General features: G+C 43.1%; 3 protein-coding genes across 5 annotated transcripts; 1 reads left to right on the top strand and 2 right to left on the bottom strand.

Moving 5' to 3' along the window:
- The first annotated feature begins 941 nt into the window (after positions 1–941).
- On the top strand, positions 942–2,850 carry LOC4345439 (2-methylene-furan-3-one reductase). The gene is made up of 4 exons (XM_015795276.2): positions 942–1,596; positions 1,692–2,015; positions 2,115–2,274; positions 2,379–2,850. The coding sequence occupies exons 1-4, from the start codon at positions 1,174–1,176 to the stop codon at positions 2,642–2,644; spliced, it is 1,173 nt and encodes a 390-aa protein (XP_015650762.1). The 5' UTR covers positions 942–1,173; the 3' UTR covers positions 2,645–2,850.
- LOC4345438 (phosphoglucan phosphatase LSF1, chloroplastic) lies at positions 2,717–6,752 on the bottom strand. Of its 3 annotated transcripts, none has more exons than XM_015795275.3 (10): positions 6,291–6,752; positions 5,749–5,855; positions 4,891–5,344; positions 4,689–4,760; positions 4,458–4,579; positions 4,089–4,304; positions 3,883–3,991; positions 3,653–3,765; positions 3,320–3,467; positions 2,717–3,109 (listed from the first exon to the last, which is right to left on the bottom strand). In XM_015795275.3, exons 1-10 carry the CDS (start codon positions 6,606–6,608, stop codon positions 2,987–2,989), a joined length of 1,782 nt encoding a protein of 593 aa, XP_015650761.1. In that variant the 5' UTR covers positions 6,609–6,752; the 3' UTR covers positions 2,717–2,986. The 3 variants fall into 3 exon arrangements, with proteins under 3 accessions (XP_015650761.1, XP_025875744.1, XP_066159388.1); XM_026019959.2 differs by having other exon boundaries at positions 5,738–5,855; positions 6,291–6,712; XM_066303291.1 differs by having other exon boundaries at positions 5,759–5,855; positions 6,291–6,708.
- A 1,025-nt stretch (positions 6,753–7,777) lies between these two features.
- On the bottom strand, positions 7,778–14,651 carry LOC4345437 (probable phospholipid-transporting ATPase 8). The gene is made up of 11 exons (XM_015795054.3): positions 14,010–14,651; positions 12,199–13,526; positions 12,003–12,113; positions 11,385–11,664; positions 11,020–11,108; positions 10,827–10,932; positions 10,363–10,569; positions 10,128–10,253; positions 9,566–9,664; positions 8,927–9,118; positions 7,778–8,828 (listed from the first exon to the last, which is right to left on the bottom strand). The coding sequence occupies exons 1-11, from the start codon at positions 14,433–14,435 to the stop codon at positions 8,310–8,312; spliced, it is 3,483 nt and encodes a 1,160-aa protein (XP_015650540.1). The 5' UTR covers positions 14,436–14,651; the 3' UTR covers positions 7,778–8,309.
- Between the last annotated feature and the right edge of the window lie 1,489 nt (positions 14,652–16,140).

Genomic DNA, 16,140 nt, shown 5'->3' with positions numbered 1-16,140 from the left:
TCCTACTAGCTGCCAAGGTAACCGTTCCTGTCATGACGGTTACCTGCATATTACTGTAAAAATCGTGTGGTTATCTCGAGACATATCATGGTTTTAAAAAACTGAGAAAATTACTATACATGATAGCAGCGATAACAGTAAGGTTTTATAAATACTAGTGTGATCCGCAATAGCCAATTGGACGACTTAAATACCACTTGTCGTGTCGTTCTCACTTGTGACAGGAGAATTCCTCACATCTCCTGGGTGTGTTCGTGTGCCAATTTTGTACCGTGTTATTTAGAAAATATATTACTAGAAACTTCCATGGAATTAGGGTTTGTTTAATTCTCAAACAAATTTTTTTACGTTGTTACATCAAATGTTTGGATACATGTATGGAGTATTAAACGTAGAAAAAAAAACCAATTATACAGTTCGACAGGAAATGCCAGACGAATCTTTTAAGCCTAATTATGTCATGATTTGATAATGTGGTGCTACAGTAAATATTTGCTAATAACGGATTAATTAGGCTTAGTAAATTAATCTCGTTGTTTCCTAGCGGAATATGTAATTTGTTTTGTTATTACACTAGTTTAATACTCGCTCCATACTCACAAAGGAAGTCGTTTAGAACATCGACACGGTCTCTAAAATACAACTTTGACTTCTTTTTTCTATAAAAATATTCATTGAAAATTGATATATGTATACTTTTATGACAGTATTTTTCAAGACAAATCTATTCAAATAATTTTTACATTTTCAAACTCAACAACTTGAGAGTTATTCATGATTTATATTCCCAAGGTTTGATTTAAATATTGTCCTAAACGACTTCTTTTACGAGTATGGAGAGAGTACTTTAAATGTGTGTCCGTATATCCGATATGATATGTTGGGGTAATTTATTTTTCCAAGTAAACAGGCCCTTAACCGAGCGGGCCGAGATTCACTGGTAGGAACGAACATGGACGTATCGTCTGTCCTCGTTCAAAATGAACCACAAACTGATTTGCTCCTCCCGAAGGTTCCACTGAATCATCGAATCCCTCTCCTCTCCTCACTCGTGTGTTTCCCTCCACTCCTTCCCGCCACAACGGATAACACCTCACTTCCTCAACACTCAACACAGCAGAGCAGCGCAAAACAGAGCAGACCAAGAGCAAGGAGACGACGACGACGACGACGATGCAATCCCTCCTCTCCTCCTCGGTGCTCGCCAACCCATGCACCACCGGCTCCCCGCTCTTCCCGCCGACCGCTGCTAAGCTCGCCGCCGCTGCCTCGGTCCCGGTGGCCGCGGCGGCGAGGAGTGGCGCCATTGCTGCCGTGTCGAGGAGATCGGCCAGTGGCGGCCGGTGCGTGGTGGCGGCTGCGTCGTCGTCGTCCCCGGCGGTGACCACGGCGGAGGCCGGCGAGGTGCCCGCGACGATGAAGGCGTGGGCGTACGACGATTACGGGGACGGCAGCGTGCTCAAGCTCAACGACGCCGCGGCGGTGCCGGACATCGCCGACGACCAGGTGCTGGTGCGCGTCGCCGCCGCCGCGCTCAACCCCGTCGACGCCAAGCGCCGCGCCGGCAAGTTCAAGGCCACCGACTCCCCTCTCCCGGTGATCACCTCTCCTCAAATTATTAATCCTTCCTGCACATGGCATTCCAATCTCCTCCGCCATTGCTGAGCTGCTGATGGTGACGCGCGGCGCAGACGGTGCCGGGGTACGACGTGGCCGGCGTGGTGGTGAAGGCCGGGAGGAAGGTGAAGGGGCTGAAGGAAGGGGACGAGGTGTACGGCAACATCAGCGAGAAGGCGCTGGAGGGGCCCAAGCAGTCGGGGTCGCTGGCGGAGTACACCGCCGTGGAGGAGAAGCTGCTGGCGCTCAAGCCCAAGAGCCTCGGCTTCGCGCAGGCCGCCGGGCTGCCGCTCGCCATCGAGACCGCCCACGAGGGCCTCGAGCGCGCCGGCTTCTCCGCCGGCAAGTCCATCCTCATCCTCGGCGGCGCCGGCGGCGTCGGCTCCCTCGCCATCCAGGTCAATCAGCCAGACACCCACCACCACTGCATTAGCATCCATCAGCTTAATTTGCACCTCACATTCACGTGGCCTGAACGAACTTCCCGTACGTTGCAGCTGGCCAAGCACGTGTACGGCGCGTCCAAGGTGGCGGCGACGGCGAGCACGCCCAAGCTGGAGCTCCTCAAGAGCCTCGGCGCCGACGTCGCCATCGACTACACCAAGGAGAACTTCGAGGACCTGCCGGACAAGTACGACGTCGTCCTCGACGCCGTCGGTAAGACCCCCTCTCCACTCACCGCCGGCGAGATGCCAACCTCAAACCCCTCAACTAATTACATATGTACCTGGCTACCTTCTTCTTCTTCCATGGTGTTCCAGGCCAGGGCGAGAAGGCCGTCAAGGTGGTGAAGGAAGGGGGCAGCGTGGTGGTGCTCACCGGCGCCGTCGTGCCGCCGGGGTTCCGGTTCGTGGTCACCTCCGACGGGTCGGTGTTGGAGAAGCTCAACCCATACCTGGAGTCCGGGAAGGTGAAGCCGCTGGTGGACCCCAAGGGGCCATTCGCCTTCTCACAGGTTGTGGAGGCCTTCTCCTACCTCGAGACAGGGAGAGCCACCGGGAAAGTTGTCATCTCACCCATTCCATGAGAGCTTGACATCAATGGCAGAGCTTATGATGGTCTCTCGCACCTGAGATTCTGATTCTGAAGTGTGTCAGCATAGACCAAAATGAAGTTTATCTCATATTACAGTTCATAGAGTTACACTGTTACACAAGTTGTATGCACTGTGATGAACTGCTGAGCAATGTCCACAACCCCTCTCTAGCAATGTCCAGTTGATTTGAACAGGCAGGTGGTGCCCCGAATGTCCCAATGTTACATGAGTTTTGCTATGTAAGGGAAGGAACATCGATATACCGCGCCTCAGTTCGTCTTGAAAGGGCTGAAATTTTCGCTGCAGTTCATCTCAGTAGGTATTATGATGTGTTCATTGCTTGGGAGACAATCTGATTGGGCAGATTGCAAATGCCATGCGGCGTGCAGCGAAGGCCAGTAAGAATCGCTCGTCCTCAGTTAGTGCCCTCTCTATGACCTTGACAACAGTTGGGTCCTGACATGGGAGAAAACACAATTTTTTTTATATGTTAAACCTATACCTATTAAAAAAATCGAATAAGATATACCTATAAAAATTGATATGCATGAATGATACAATGGAGCGAGGAGAATGAATGTCTGGCGTACATATAGGCAGGTGGGCTAAGACACAAATATTCTCAGTTGGGGTCACTAGAGCAAGTGAGTAATTGGGGATGCATACCCTTATCTGCAGTTGGCTGGGAGCAGGCCGAATACGAGCGATGTCACCAACCCTGATAACATTGTTGACATTCCCATGTTCATCAGTCTCTGTTGGCAATGAAGTCGAGTGCCTCCACTGGCCCCCTGCTATGAATTTGTAATAGTACCTGAATAAAATGTTGTTAGTTGCAGATAACTCTTGATCAGCAGTGAAGGGATCAGAAATGGAGAAATGGAAGGAAGATGATGTTCCTTATCCTTTTCAGCCAATGATGAAGTTGAGCCCAAGGCATATAAGAATGTTACATGCTTCTGGGTTAGAAAATATAAGATCGAAGGACTGACTACTTACTTCCCATGTCGAAGTCGAATTTCAGCTTCATATCTTGACCCACCTTTGTGGTCACACTTTACTTTGTCTTTCCAGTTACTTGTAAAATCCCCCACCAATTCCACATCCTCACCCTAGAAAAAAATTGTGAATTCAACTTCATCAGTTTACTGAATATCAAGCTAAAATAGTGATTTTTTAGACAAAAAGTACACTGCTAATTGATGCATTCCGCATTAGGCAAAATGTACCTCCCGACCACTGTTCCAAACAAAGCATACTGAATGTGTGGGAGTACCATCATGTCTTCCGTTTTCAACTAGTGCAATGAGATCCCATGTTGCCCACACAATTGCAGCTCTGCATATTCAGACAAATGTGGACATTAAGGATCAACACTGCTTATGCAGATGGATCAAGCCCAGTCAATTAAGAAAATTATGTCAACTAACAACACCTGTCAGGTCTACAGGAGTGCAAACCAGTGATGAACTTGTGAGCAATATGGAGAGGCGTATCCTGCACCCAATGTAGATATGCAATCACACATGCTGGTGATCTATCATATCCAGTGGTACAAGTCACATATATGCGGTAGTTCTTCCTTATAAGCCGCAGTAGAAGACCAACACAGAAAGAAAGCTTCTTCCTCAGGTCCATTGAATCAACCTCTCTGAAAAAATTAAATCAGAAATGCCACTTGAGTTTGATGAATATTAGACTGATAAGCTTAGCATGCCAATAACAACTACAAATATATTATGCTACAAGAGTCAAATAGGTTTTTCACTATGATCTTTTACAAAAAGAGAAAACCATATCCTACCGTATAGGGTAGTTAACCATCAAAATGTTGTTCTCGCGACAAGAATTGTTGATTGCCTCTGAATTGATTCCCCAATTGGTGCGCTCACTTTCACTTTGAAAATTCAGAACAGCAGTGATACCCTGAAGCCTTTTGAAATATCAGAAACTTAATTTGATAATTAAAGGACACGCAAAAAGCCTTTCGAAGTACCAGTTATGAGATTTGTCATTGCATATGTGAGGAACCTACCATAGTCTCTGATAGCATTTTCACATCTCTTTCTGTTTGTAGGCATGATCCAACAAATATTTGTTCTGTAATCTGTTAAAAAATATACGGAAAATGAGTAAGCTTAAAGTCCTGAGAGGATATCAACAAGACAAAAACACTGTTAATATTAAAATCTTTTGATGCACATCCAAGAACTAATTAGTTATAGGAGGACAATTACCTTGCTGTATTGCATACCAAGTGAATGATTGTAGTACAGTTCACCTTTAGCACGGTCTAGTGCTTTAATGTACTCCTCCAAAGGAAAGCTACCATGTGCCCATTCAGTATCTGCATCATCCTCATCAGAGTACAAACCAACAATCTCACTTATACGATTTGCAAGGCTAGTACTGCGCTGATTAAGTCCATCTTGCTCACTAGACAAAACTGCCCATCCATGTGAATTTAGCAGCCTTGGCGAGAATATGGCAAATCCAGGATTTCCGTTCCCCTCAGATGATTCATTCAGCTTTGATGATAATAGAGCACCGTTCCAGCTAGTAAGAGGAACCCTACCCTTGTTAAATAGGAGATGATAATCTTCATTTTGATGCAACTGATGTATCGGGAAAGGAGCAAATGGCCTCTCAAGGACAAGATCGCATGGCCCTGACGTTTCCTTCAACACCATTCTACATGAAAGTTGAAAGGCAACATAAGAAAAGTTGTATTCATTTTGACAATCAACTAGAAATGTTACTCCACTGCTGGTATTATTTTTTAGTTGACATGTAATATTTAGACATTGCCAATGTTGCACTTGTCACATTTGCTAACTCTATTCTGTGCAGAGCTTCTGATTTCTGGAACATTTGAACTAAACCATTTTACATCATCTTACAGTCATAAAATTTTGACGTGACCTTAAATTATCAAATGTAATCAAATATGAGCTCTAAGTTCCAATAGATACAGTACATCTTACTAGTTCCAAATAGTCATATCACATTTTTTTTATTAAATTTTGCAGAAAATGGTGTAGACAGAAGAGCAAAGGAATACTGTTTCAGCTAGAGAAACTTTACTAGTTCCATACTCCGTGTCACCTAGGTCTCTGATGTCAACAAAACCCACGCCCTCACGACTGCCAGCCTTCTTCAGAGTGTCCCCTACCATGATAATCCGTGATTTCTCCGCATTCCCCTGTCACACGGATGCAGCACCAACAGTCAGCAAAATTGCAAGGCCTCCACAACCATACCCAACTAGAGATAGTTAAAAATGATAAAGATCTTAGTTCCACAACGAACAAGAAGAAAAGTTAAGTAAACTAGTATGTCAACTATTGACCAGACGACAATTTCCCAGTATCCCCTTGCTCATGACACTAACATCGAGTGGTTACAGTAAAATTCACATCAGATGAAATGAAATGCCGTAAACACCAACGTGGGCAGCATGATGCTGCCTGTGAATTTTGCTGCGCAGCAGGAGCTGTGGCAATTGCACAGCACCAAGTGAAGTGGGATGAGGTGAGCATTGAGCAGCAGCAGACTGGATGGATTGCGCTAAACAGTAAACAAATGAAGTAGCGTCGTAACCGCAGCGGGCGAGCCGGAGATGATACAAATGCTTTACCCCTTTCTTGAGGGAGTGGACGAAGACGCGTCCGTCGACGGCGAGCGCGAAGCGGACGCCGAGCGGGCGGTCGACGGCGACCATGTACTCGTTGAGGTTCATCCTCCCAGTGCCAGCCTCCGCCGCGTGCCCATGCGGCCTCTCCCCGTCCGCCGCCGCCGCCGCCGCCATGGCCACCACCGCGACACACCGCCGCCTCCCCCTCCACCACCTACTCGAGCACGAAACGGCGGGGAGAGGCGGCATCGGCGCCAGCGACCTGCAGGCGGCGGCCGCGGAGGGGGCAATGGTCGGGGCGGCGGTGAGATGGAGCGCCATGGCCGGCGGGTCTCGTCGTCGGAGGAGGGGAAGCGGCGGCGCGGCGGTGAGGAGGGATCGGAAGGGGAGAGGGGAAGCTGGGGAAGGGAGGGTGATGGGTTGGGAAGTGTGTGGAAAGGAACTCAACGGAAGGCGGTTTGTTGGGGGGGGGGGGGGGGGTCCCACTCTCTTCGGTTTTTTGGTGATATTTTTCCTCTCCTCTCGGCGCGATCACCTCGTGCCGTGCGGTGCGGCTTGCCGGCTTCACGTGGCCTCTGAAGGCTTGTGTGGATGACGTGGAATTTTTTTTTTTCAGATAAGTACGTTTTATTAACAGTACATAGGAGTAATTCTTGTCTATTTATTTGAAGGTGGAACCACTACCAGCATTCTAAAATACAGCAATTTCTTTACATATCTCCTTTTAATCAATCATAATAACATCTCTCATTTAATTTCACCACATGTTTTCTTAAGATATGTTTGGAGAGCTTCTGACAAAACTCTTTCCATCCAGATTCAAAAAAAATAATCCAGAAAAAAAACTAGTAGTAAGCTGGGGTTTTTTAGCTTTTTCATATTCTTAGAAGTTAACTATCAACCCACTACTTTTAAGAATTTTAAACTCCCCAAAATCAGATCCTTAATACCTGTAAACTCCATACTCCACCAAAGAGATGGATAGAGTACATTCCTAATTAAAAATAAGATATAGAGTCATTAACCCAGACAGCTTTGGTAAGTTATAGATAGTACTACACATATATAAGAAATATTATATGAACGTAATTCTAACCATTCAGGTATTTGTTAAATAGTGGAACATTTGATTAAAAAAAGAAAGAAAAATGGTAATTCAAAAAAAGAAAAGGAGAAAACTGCAGGATGCACTTTGACAACTTGTTTTTTTCTCTCCTTGTTAAGTAATCTCGAGTTTGAAATCCAAATTCCAATCACCTCTATAACATTACAGTCCATTGAGCACAATTCAATTCCTACAAAGGAAAAGAGAGATTTCCTGCATTTTTTTTTCTTTTCATTTTTACAAGCCTTGAATAAGTCCAGGCACAACTGCACAAGTCCACACCACAGTCCAGTCCTTGTAATCATCTTGAAAGCTATGGAACATCAACATCCGACTTACCACTTAACGACAGGCTAAGAAAGATTGGTCTCACGTAAGAACAACATTTGGCCTCACAAAAAAACGCCAACATTATCTGCTTAAACTTAATTACAATGATGGTGCATAAAAGGGGGATAAACATCTAATTCGGCTGTACAAAGCACTAGCCAACAGATCTCATCCCTCCTGGCAACCAAATTACAATCATGATTACTAATAAACAAAAAAAAAAGGACGAGCCATATCAGAGGACCAAGAGTGAACTCACGGGTTTGTTGACCAGTAACAATATCAGCCTTGTGTCCGAAAACACAAGTTCCCCGCTGAAGCAACTGTACTTTACCAGTATAATGGAAACAATGAGCCTGTCGAAGCAGCCACTTCCATTCCCATATCAACTCATGCAACACTATAGCCCGACTCTAATTTTTTGGGTATGAGCTCAAGTATGTACACAATCTAACTCTAACACATTAACTAGCTATTTTTGTTTTGATACTATATTCACCATCTAAAATATCATGGTTTATAAACTGAACTGTAAAGTTGTTAGGATACCATAGCAATCTCTCAATTGAGCCCCTTCAGTCCCATAATTATTGAGCCACCAATTCTTTTGAATTAGGTCTCTGAACTTGATCACAATGCTGTGGGCAAAACAGCGACTGTGTGATTTTGTAGAGGAAGTATGGGATCAAGGCTGTCACAACAATGACTAGAGTGGATAACCAGTATAAAGGGCTAGAAGCGCAAGCTTCCCAGAAAACATGATATGCGCTGGTTGATATTGTTGGAGGAAACGAGCCGTAGATGACCAGAAAAGTGTACCAAATCAGTATGCTGCCCCAGATGACGAAATGCTGTATCCAGGTGAAGTAGCTGATGTAGAGTGCTAGTTGGCAGTTGACAGTCCAAACTACGCAAGTATACATAGTCACTCCAAGGATGTCAAATCCAGCAACGTGGCCATCCTGTCGGACAGCTTGAATGAGGACAGCATGGAGGGCTCCAAAGTATATTATTATTGAACAGCAAACTCCGTTCAGCATCCAACTGAGTATACGAGACCAGCTGAAGAATAAATTATTCACGCCATCTTGATGTAATGAAGGGACCTGAAATATGCCAAGGACTCAGCACAAATACCAAACCAGCTCTGAAGTAAGGCCAGGTGTACATTATGACTGCACAAGCCTGGGAGGAGATTATGTACCTCGAGGCAAACACGGGAAGAGACATCTTTATCAAAGACACCTAGAGCAATGACCGGGAGAGATGTAAAGGCAACATTGTAGAAAGATATGAACCAATCGTTGTAACCAGGTTGGGCTGAGAACATAGCATGAGCCTCAAACCAGAAAAGTGTAAAGCCAAATGTGATATTCTTGAAGAAAAAGTAGCATATCTGTTCATAGCACAAACAGAATATATCAAGTGGTCAGATCGGAAGTGCTATTAATTATGACAAATAAACCTTTGAACTTTGCTACTCCCTCCGTTTCACAATGTAAGTCATTCTAGCATTTCCCACATTCATATTGATGTTAATGAATCTAGACATATATATCTATCTAGATTCATTAACATCAATATGAATGTGGGAAATGCTAGAATGACTTGCATTGTGAAACGGAGGAAGTACTTCATAGTGATGAAAATATCAACAAGTATAACAGAATCTCTAAAATAAGAAACTGCATAAGATGCTGTACACTACAGCAGGTATGCTGTATGGAAAGTCTATATGAAAACCAAGGAACCTTCAATTATTGAAAGGAAAACTGTAACATGTCTGCAATATTTAAGTGACCTCATAGACCGTAAATTTGTAACAGAGATGGAAGCACTTTACCATCGCTGCAATTCGGCGATAACACCAATGACCATGTACAAGGAGTAACCGTTCTAAAAAACGAAATTGAGCTATTGCAAAGTCACTTGCCATCACAGCCTGCAATACAAAGCAAATCAAACGTCAGGAAACAGATAAACCTTATACTACCGCTGTTTTTAAATGTATGACGCTGTTGACTTTTGAAAATGACGTTTAACCATTCACCTTATTAAAAAATTATTGTAAATATGCAAAAATATAAGTTATGGCAACAAAATACGGAGTAAACGATTTTTTTTAATAAGATGAATGGTCAAATGTTATATCCACAAGTCAACGTCATACATTTCAAAACTGAGGTAGTAATAGTTTGTAACGAGGGAAAATATACATAGTTTGTACTGTCTAAGCACAACTATTGAATTGGAAATATTGCCATTGAATGTAATCTTTATTTGTCTTTTTAATTATATATCTGTAAAGTTTAAACCTATTCTAATATATTCTAGAAGCATGCTCCCCCATACTGTCTTCCCTAAAACAGAAGACCAAAAAAAGCGTCTTATGCAAAACTACAGACCTGCATTCCTTCAGCACCACTTATTCCAACCCCAATGTCAGCCTCTTGTAGCATACCGACATCATTTGCTCCATCGCCAATTGCTAGTGTGGTTTTCCTTATCCTATTTTTAACCAGTCTGGTAATCTGCAATTCTTCCAAATAGCCAATAGCATTTAAAGATAGAAATGTGGATATATCCACATTATCTTGTTAGAAATAATTGATGAAGAAGCACCTGGTGCTTACTACTCACCAGCGCTTTCTGTTTCGGGGATATGCGACAGCATAAAACAGACGCACAATCAACTGCTAGATCCAGAAATGCGGTTTTAAGACCACCCATGAGAGCATGTGTTAGAGCATTGCCATCAATTATAAGGGCAAATGGGGCTGAAGTTCCTTTCTGCAAAATTTGCCTTCGAGCATCTTCTAACTTTCTACCAATTTGTTCGTATGGAGCCTACATGAGCAAATACAGAAGGTAAGAAACAGTAGAGTGCACATGAAGTAAACTGATACTATACATCCTCTGTTTTATTTGCTTTCAAGATGACAAGATGTATTCATACTAATTGACGTTGTCGTGCACATTAATTACTCATATTTAGCAGTTACATACTGTTATTTCGAGAACAGCTTAAAATTCTGTTATTGTGCTGACATGAAAATAATTGCAAATAGGTCAATGCATCCACTCTTAGTTAAATATTTACATACCATTCCACTGCTTTCTCCATTGTGTTCCTCAGGAACATTCGTGCCTGGGTTATCCAGAGTTATATAAACTTCCTCCATCCCTTTCCTCAAAAGGTTGCAAGCATAACTGCATATCAAGCACAAATATGTGTGAAAACTATATAGTCCTGTGAGATCTTACTTGTCAGGAACGTAAGCAACATATGGTACTAACCCTATGTTGACAGCTGTCTCCAATTTGTCACCTGTGAGAATCCAGATCTTAATTCCAGCTTGAGCTAGTTTGTGAATACACTCTGGGACCTACAGAGTCAACACATGCATTGAACATGTCCCACAAAATGAGTAGGGTGCTTTGTCTACGTACGAAAAAATTCAGGAGAAATTACCATCAACAGATATGAGAGCAACCGCACAAAATATGAAAAGTGCAAGCTATGTGACAGCAACCAAATAGAAAAATCATTTGGGGTTTTTCAGACTGAACAGGAGGCCATGTTACACCGTGAGCAAGCATAGTAAATGAAAAAAAAAAAAGAGAAGAGGATAACTTTAAAGTCTCAAATGAAATCGACATACCCCCTTTTGCAATCTGTCCTCCACAGCAGTAGCACCTAAAAGAACCAAATCTTTCTCGATATTTTCTGATGCCTTCTCAACAGCTACATCATGATCATTATGTACAGAATTCTTTGCAGCTGAGTACTCCATATTCCACGCAACATACTCGTCCTCAGTAAGTTCACGATATGCAAGTGCCAGAGTCCGCAAACCTGCCTCAGAATACTCGTCGATGTGGCACTTTGTATTTGTCAGACAAGCTTTGCTATTATCCTTAGAGAGCCTCTCAAGAATAACACTGAAGCACAAAGATAGAATATAAATTTTAAGTGAATGCTGAGGAATAAAATGTCAGCAGATAGAAGATAACATTAATAGAACTTTTAGAAGCAAAAAGCTAGCATGTGAAATTTGCGTCTTGCAAGAGTACAGGTTGACAATTCAAGCTTATTTCACTCTACAGAAAACTGTAGTAACACAAAATCTATTGGCTGACCCAGTTTACAAGAAAATAGTAGTGTGATGTGGAGATGTGATGAACTTATCAAGGGTGCAATAAATAAAGATAAACTAACAATTCCCTATTTTGTAAAGCGTAAAAAATTTCCATCGCATGTGAGAAGGAACATATCAAACCTGTCTGCCCCTTTACAGAACAGAAATAGCCGACCCTCTTCTGTACTCACAATGACAGACATACGCTTGCGGGCACTGCTAAACTCTAGGGTGTTCAGTAGCTTATAGGTTCTGAAATAAAAATTAGGCATCATGTAGGAAGTAATCATCACCATTTTGAAGAATAAGCACTAAGAACAGTGGAAACGATAAGCACCTATCCACCTTTCTACCGAAGACAGGATCATATTCATGCACTGATATGCTTGTCTGTGACCTATGATAAAATTCAAAACCAAGTTCCCTTGCAGCTGCAACAAGAGCTCCTTCATCAGGTGATTCCGCCTCATAAGACATCCCACCAGAAGTTCTATCTGCAACAGGAATTGCAGTATGACAGACAGCTAACACACGGAAAAACATTTCTATAACATCTTGATGGCACTCTTTGCTCCACTGTCCATTCATCAAGCGGTCATCAGTAAAGTTGAATCCCTTTACCGGTCTTACAGATTTAACAGCACCCTTCTGCCCAATATCAACACATTCTTCCTCTATTCCTCCATAAGGCATCTGCACTTCTATAGGCCTATTTCCATAAGCAACACCAGCAATGGAACATTTCAGGAACTCCATCGAATTACATGTTAAGGTTCCTGTTTTGTCAGAGAGTATGGTGTGCACTTGACCAAGTTCCTCATTCAAATTTGATGTGCGAGCCCTTGCTGGTTTATCAGACTCTTCGCAATACATGTTCTGGTCTTGATTTATGAATGTGCTCTGTAAGACTTTAACGATCTCTATCGATATATACAAGGAAATGGGCACCAAGCACACATACAGCATGAGACTTGTCAGAAAATGGCAAATAGCTGCTAATGTTGCTCTGTTTGGATCAAAGTACATAGTTGAGTTATCTGGCCTTAGGTACCAGGCATAGTTCCCTGCACTTAATTCAGCCCTCGTTCTGATACCAAACATAACCGACCCAAACGATGCAATAGCAAAGAGAATTACAAAAAGAAGATAAATGATCTTATCCATTCTTCGTTCAACAGAACTCCTCTTTGATGGTGGTTCCATTGCATTCTGCATTACCTTTGTGTCATGCCCCGTGAAAATTACAATGCCATAAATTTGATTTGTGTTCCGAAGCTTTGAATCCCTTAACAGGATCTGTTGTGGGGATAGAGGATATTGTTGCCCATTATAGTGCAATGTCCCTAAAAAGGAATATAATTTCTCATTTGGATCCTCACATTGAATGAAAGCCTTGAAGGTGTGGAAAGAATGATCCTCATTCAAGCCCGCAGTCACGTCCAATGATTGTTTTCGCTTCAAGTTTGTCTCTCCATCAAGATTCATTGTCTCAACATAACATATTCCATCCTCATAGCTCGAAGAAAGCAAAACAAGGTCAGCAGGGAAGAACTCATCTTTCTTCACTTTCACTATATCACCAACTTGAAGCTTCTTCCATTCTGTCTGATGAAATGATTGGGTGCCATCATAAACCTCGACCTTCCTGCTATTCACTTCAATGTCCTAAACAAAAGCAAAAAAAACTAATTTACACTTGCCAAACAATTTACCAAAACAATATTGTACATATCGATCGAGTGCAAACGGTTTAAAATGTATCAAATCAGTCAATATTGCAACATTCTGTTCGGTACTAACAAAAAGAAGTAAACAGTACATGCCCCCAATAACCTACCATACAAGCATCCCAGAACTGGCATTTGCAGGTAACCAGGTAATGATGCCAAAAAAAATCGGGACAGCACAAAGTAGCAAGAACGCACCATCAACACAATGTGGAACCAAGCATAGACACAAAAATGAATGCAAAGTTATTGCGGTTATAAACATCCATTTGAGATCACAATCAATAGGTCGCCTATGAAAATAAAGAAAGTAACATGTATGTACAGTAATAGACCAGAAAGGCCGTCATTCCCATTGCCCGATCCGCGCAAGCTAAGTAACCAAAACGGAGGGTAGCGAAGGTGGCAGGGCAAATCGCACCTGCTGCTTTCGTCGCCAGTCCTCGACGGCCTCCTTGGCCATGGCGGCCCCGACGACGACGACGAGCGGGAGGAGGACGGAGACGGCCCGGTACGGCGCGAGCGGGCTGAACGAGACGCAGGCGACGACGAGGAAGAAGCAGTTGGCGGCGCGGCGGAACTGCTCGAACAGCGACTTGGGCACGAAGCTCGCCGCCGTGTACTTGGTCGTCGAGATCGCGTTCCCCGGGTACACCCCACCGCCGCCCTCGTCGGAGGAGGATGAGGACGAGGAGGAGGATCCCGCGCCGCTGCAGCGCACCGCGCGGGTGAATCCCGGTGCGGAGGAGAACGTGGAGGTCTCGGTGGACGCGGGTGCGGTCGCGGCGGCGGAGGTGAGCTCGACGAGGGGGCGCTCGTCGGCGGCGGAGGCGGAGGCGGGGCGCATGGCCGACGAGGCGGAGGGGGATCTGGGGGGTGGAGAGGGGTTTGGCGGTTGGGGTGGTGGACTGGAGGGCTACTGCTGGGGGAAGGGAAGGGGAGAGGGAGAGTGGGGCGGTGGTGGTGGTGGTGGTGGTGGTGGTGGGTGTGACGCGAAGTGGTGGAGGAGAGGAACTGAGGGAAGAAAAGGCTCTCCTTTCCGTTTCGTCACCACGGCGAACGCGACGCGCAGGGCGCAACGGCCAGAGAAGAACCCCCGGCCGCGTTGGAAAGCGCGAGGGCGATCGAGACGTGGGCCCCGCACCGCACGTGGCGACGTGCTGGAGGATACTCGGAGTAGCACGGAGGACTTCCTCTCCTTTCACAATTGGTTGCAACTATGAGATTAATATCTAATTTTAATTATTCGTCTTATTTCAAATTTTTTTATAATTAGTATTTTTATTACTATGAGATGATAAAATATGAATATATTTTATACGTTACTTATGTTTTCATTTTTTTAAAAAAAAGTTTTTAAATAAGACGGACGATCAAAATTAAGTATGGAAAATCATAGCTGCACTATAATGGGACGGAGGAAGTATCTCCGATCCATTTGGTTAATAGCAAGTATAGCCAACTACTAACTCTAAATCATTTATATTTAATCTAATAGCAAATTCATACAATAATTAACTACAAATATATACTACATCATTAATAATTGTTCCCACATGTCATACACATGTAATGTTTTAGAGTCCGTGCTACAGCTGGCTACAAATCTATAGCTTATTTCTCTTCTCTCTCCTTTCTCCTTTCTTATCCCCTCCACATGTGCTTATAGCTAACTTATAGGGTCTATTTGGTATAGCTTCAATTCCTAAATTTAGCTCCAGGAGTTGAATTTGTAGTGGAGTTGTGGAGTTGCCTAAACCAAGCTCCACCTCTCTAGTTCATTTTGTGAGAGCATTTACCTAGCTCTGCTCCCATTTTATTTGGAGCTGAAATTGTTTGACTGGACTCCAGCTCTAAGAGAGGTGGAGCTGGAGCTCTCTCCTAGAGTTGGAGCTGTGTCAAACATACCCATTGTTTATTGTACATACTTAGTATAATATAATAATATAGAGTTGAATTAATTATTTTACAGTATAACTGGTCATAGGTTTCTATATTATGAGAAAAAGATTGTTTTTTTAATAAACATTGGCATTAAAAATAGATAGAAATAATTAAAAAATGTGTTGAGAAGAGAAAGTAAACTTCTTTAGATAGACACGGATATTAAAAAATAGGTAAAAATAATTAAATAAAGGTGTTGAGAAGATAAAGTATGTGAAGAAACTAAATAAAAATGGTTGTGATTGATTGAGATATTAGGGCATTAACCATATAAATGGACCAAGTAATCCATATAGATAAGACCAACATAAGTGATCTTTTATTGTTCGCATTTTCACAATGTATATAGATAACAATCAAAATTAAGATTGAACCCACACCCTAAAAATAATTACATCCAAATGCTATAGTTCTCTCATGGAAGAAGCAAAAGTAGATATATAATATAGTTTAATCTATATGGTGGTCATTATAGCTGTGGGTAGCTGATCATATGGCTCTTTTTAGTGTCACCTCTCACAATGGCAAAGGTACCCTATAGAGTTATAAGTATTGCGTTTTGTCATATTGTAGATGTCCAAGGTGGTGACTGGTGAGTGAGAAATAGT

This window comes from Oryza sativa, chromosome 8, assembly GCF_034140825.1.
Source record: "Oryza sativa Japonica Group chromosome 8, ASM3414082v1".
NCBI classification, from domain to species: Eukaryota; Viridiplantae; Streptophyta; class Magnoliopsida; order Poales; family Poaceae; genus Oryza; species Oryza sativa.
The sequence above is the reverse complement of the archived record's forward strand: the minus strand, read 5'-3'. Positions and strand labels throughout refer to the sequence as shown.